Consider the following 2,358-nt stretch of genomic DNA (forward strand, 5'->3'; position numbering starts at 1 on the left):
TTATAGGGTACCTTGGTTTAGGATTGGTTTTATAAGTACGCTTTACTCCATTCAGTATAGCTTTGAGTCGTCTTAACTTAGTTAAATCAGGATAATTTATGTTAAGTTCTAAACATTTGAACCTAATACCACACAAATACAATTTAATAGCACTATAACTAATATGTAGTCTACTTGTACAATAAGCAACAAAAAGTAATAATAACTGTTCATTGACTGGTACACAGCCAGGCAATATTAAAGCAACAACACCAGTTAATAACAAAAAAGAAGTGTATGATCTAAAACCAGTTTCATAAGTTTTTCTTGTGCCTGTAGATATTGCTGCCTCCCACAACTGGCTAACTACGGTGTCGAGCTCCATAACACAAGTTGAGGAAGAGGAACTTTGCATGGAACCTCCTGTGCTTCTTTTGCAAGGCGACGAAATTTGTTTATCTGCAAACGAGACAAAGCATCAGCTTTAGAATTAAATTTTCCTGGTACATGTTTAGACAAAAACACAAAATTTTGTTGTGCAGCAATTAATGTAAGTCTCCTTACTAAAGGCATTATATGAGCTGATTTGGAACGTCCTTTTTTCAAGATGGCTACCGTAGCCTCATTATCACACATAAAAATTATTCGTTGCTTTTTCCACATGTGTCCCCACAAAACGGCTGATACCACTATAGGGTACAATTCTCTAAAAGCTATAGATACTTCTTTCTCATCAACTACTAAATTTGAAAACATTGATGGCCATGATTCAGCAAACCACAGTCCTTTATAATAGCCACCAAAACCGATAGAACCAGAGGCATCTGTATATAAACACAAGTCATCAGAAGTTATATTTTCTTTGTTATAAAACATGCTGACACCATTCCAATTTGAAAGAAAAAAGAGCCACATTCGAATGTCTTCCCTGCATTCACATGTTAGTTTGATATAGTGGTGTAACGCCTTAACTGTTGTTGACACTAAGATCAGATGGGATACAAATGTTCTCCCTGGGATGACGACTCTAGATGCAAAATTTAAATGGCCTAGTAATTGTAACACCTCCCGCTTTGTGCAGGATTTTTTAATCAGAAACTCTTTCAAGAAAGTTGAAATTCGAATAAGTTTATCGTTTGGCAGTCTTGCCTCCATTAAATTTGAATCCAGAATAATTCCAAGATATTCAATAACTGTGTCTGGACCTGAAGTTTTATGTTTAGCCATTGGAATCTTGAGAGTGTCAAAAATGTAGTATAATAAATCCATATTTCTCTGTCCACATTATGTGGATGTTCAAAAGTTATGAAGTCATCAAGAAGGTGCAAAATGAATTCTATGCCAAAATTATTCTTTGCTATCCAACATACTGCTTGCGACAAGTTATCAAAAAATTCTTGGGCTTGATCGACAGCCAAATGCAAGTTTGGTATAGAAATAATATTTTGTACGCCATTTAATACAAAACATGTGCCACTGTGAGGGTAATACTGGCATTAACTTGAACGCATCAAAAATATCGGTTTTACACATGGTTGTGTATCTTCCTAAATTCTATATAATTTGAATTGCATCGTCGATCGGCCATGATCACTGAAAGGTCAATGTCCGAGTGTTTATGTTTTAATAAATTCCACTTCGCAAATAATCTGAGAACAGTTATATCCTTGGAAAACGTATAAATATCGAATGATGATAATAATGTCAATAGTGTAAATAAGTTGTAATAAAATATAGAATGTTGTATATAAACTCTGTATAAACTTTGATAAGACACAAGACCTGGCAGTAACAATGTTAAACGATCAATGATGTCATAATTAATTAACAGCCAATCAAAAGCCTTGAAAATCAGAACTAAAAATAACTGTCTTATAGTTGAGTCTATAGGAACAATTTAACAACATAAACATGACTTATACTTATAAGTCTTAATGTAACAGCGATATGAACAAATTCAAAGACAAAACGAAGTAAGTTGAAGTTGCAAACAAATATTCATTCTTTACTGTCTTTTTGAGTAAAATTAATATGGTTTTGTGGTTTCATTCTTTAATACGGCATACAATAATAACACACGCATCATATGTAAAGATTTTAACCACACACATGAAAAAAAACTTAATAAAACAAAAGCATAAAGACTGTACTTGAAACAATATCATAAATACCAGCTAAATAATTTAGCTGGATTTTCTTAAACGTATACTATACTTCGGCTCTTGCACATACATGGATAACACATACCAACTTAATATTGAATTATGGGAAATTACTTAATAAAATTTAAAAAAAAACCTATAAGGCCGAAATTATTAGACAGGCATAAATTTGCGTATAGTGAAACAAATTGGAAAAAAAATTAAAACATAACACAGA

General features: G+C 32.6%; 1 protein-coding gene across 1 annotated transcript; it reads right to left on the reverse strand.

Annotated features, from left to right (window-relative positions):
• Nucleotides 1-345: 345 nt before the first annotated feature.
• LOC139500389 (uncharacterized) lies at nt 346-1,248 on the reverse strand. The gene has a single exon (XM_071289131.1). The coding sequence runs from the start codon at nt 1,246-1,248 to the stop codon at nt 346-348; it is 903 nt and encodes a 300-aa protein (XP_071145232.1).
• Between the last annotated feature and the right edge of the window lie 1,110 nt (nt 1,249-2,358).

The sequence above is a fragment of the Mytilus edulis genome, chromosome 13 (genome assembly GCF_963676685.1).
Source record: "Mytilus edulis chromosome 13, xbMytEdul2.2, whole genome shotgun sequence".
Taxonomy (NCBI): domain Eukaryota; kingdom Metazoa; phylum Mollusca; class Bivalvia; order Mytilida; family Mytilidae; genus Mytilus; species Mytilus edulis.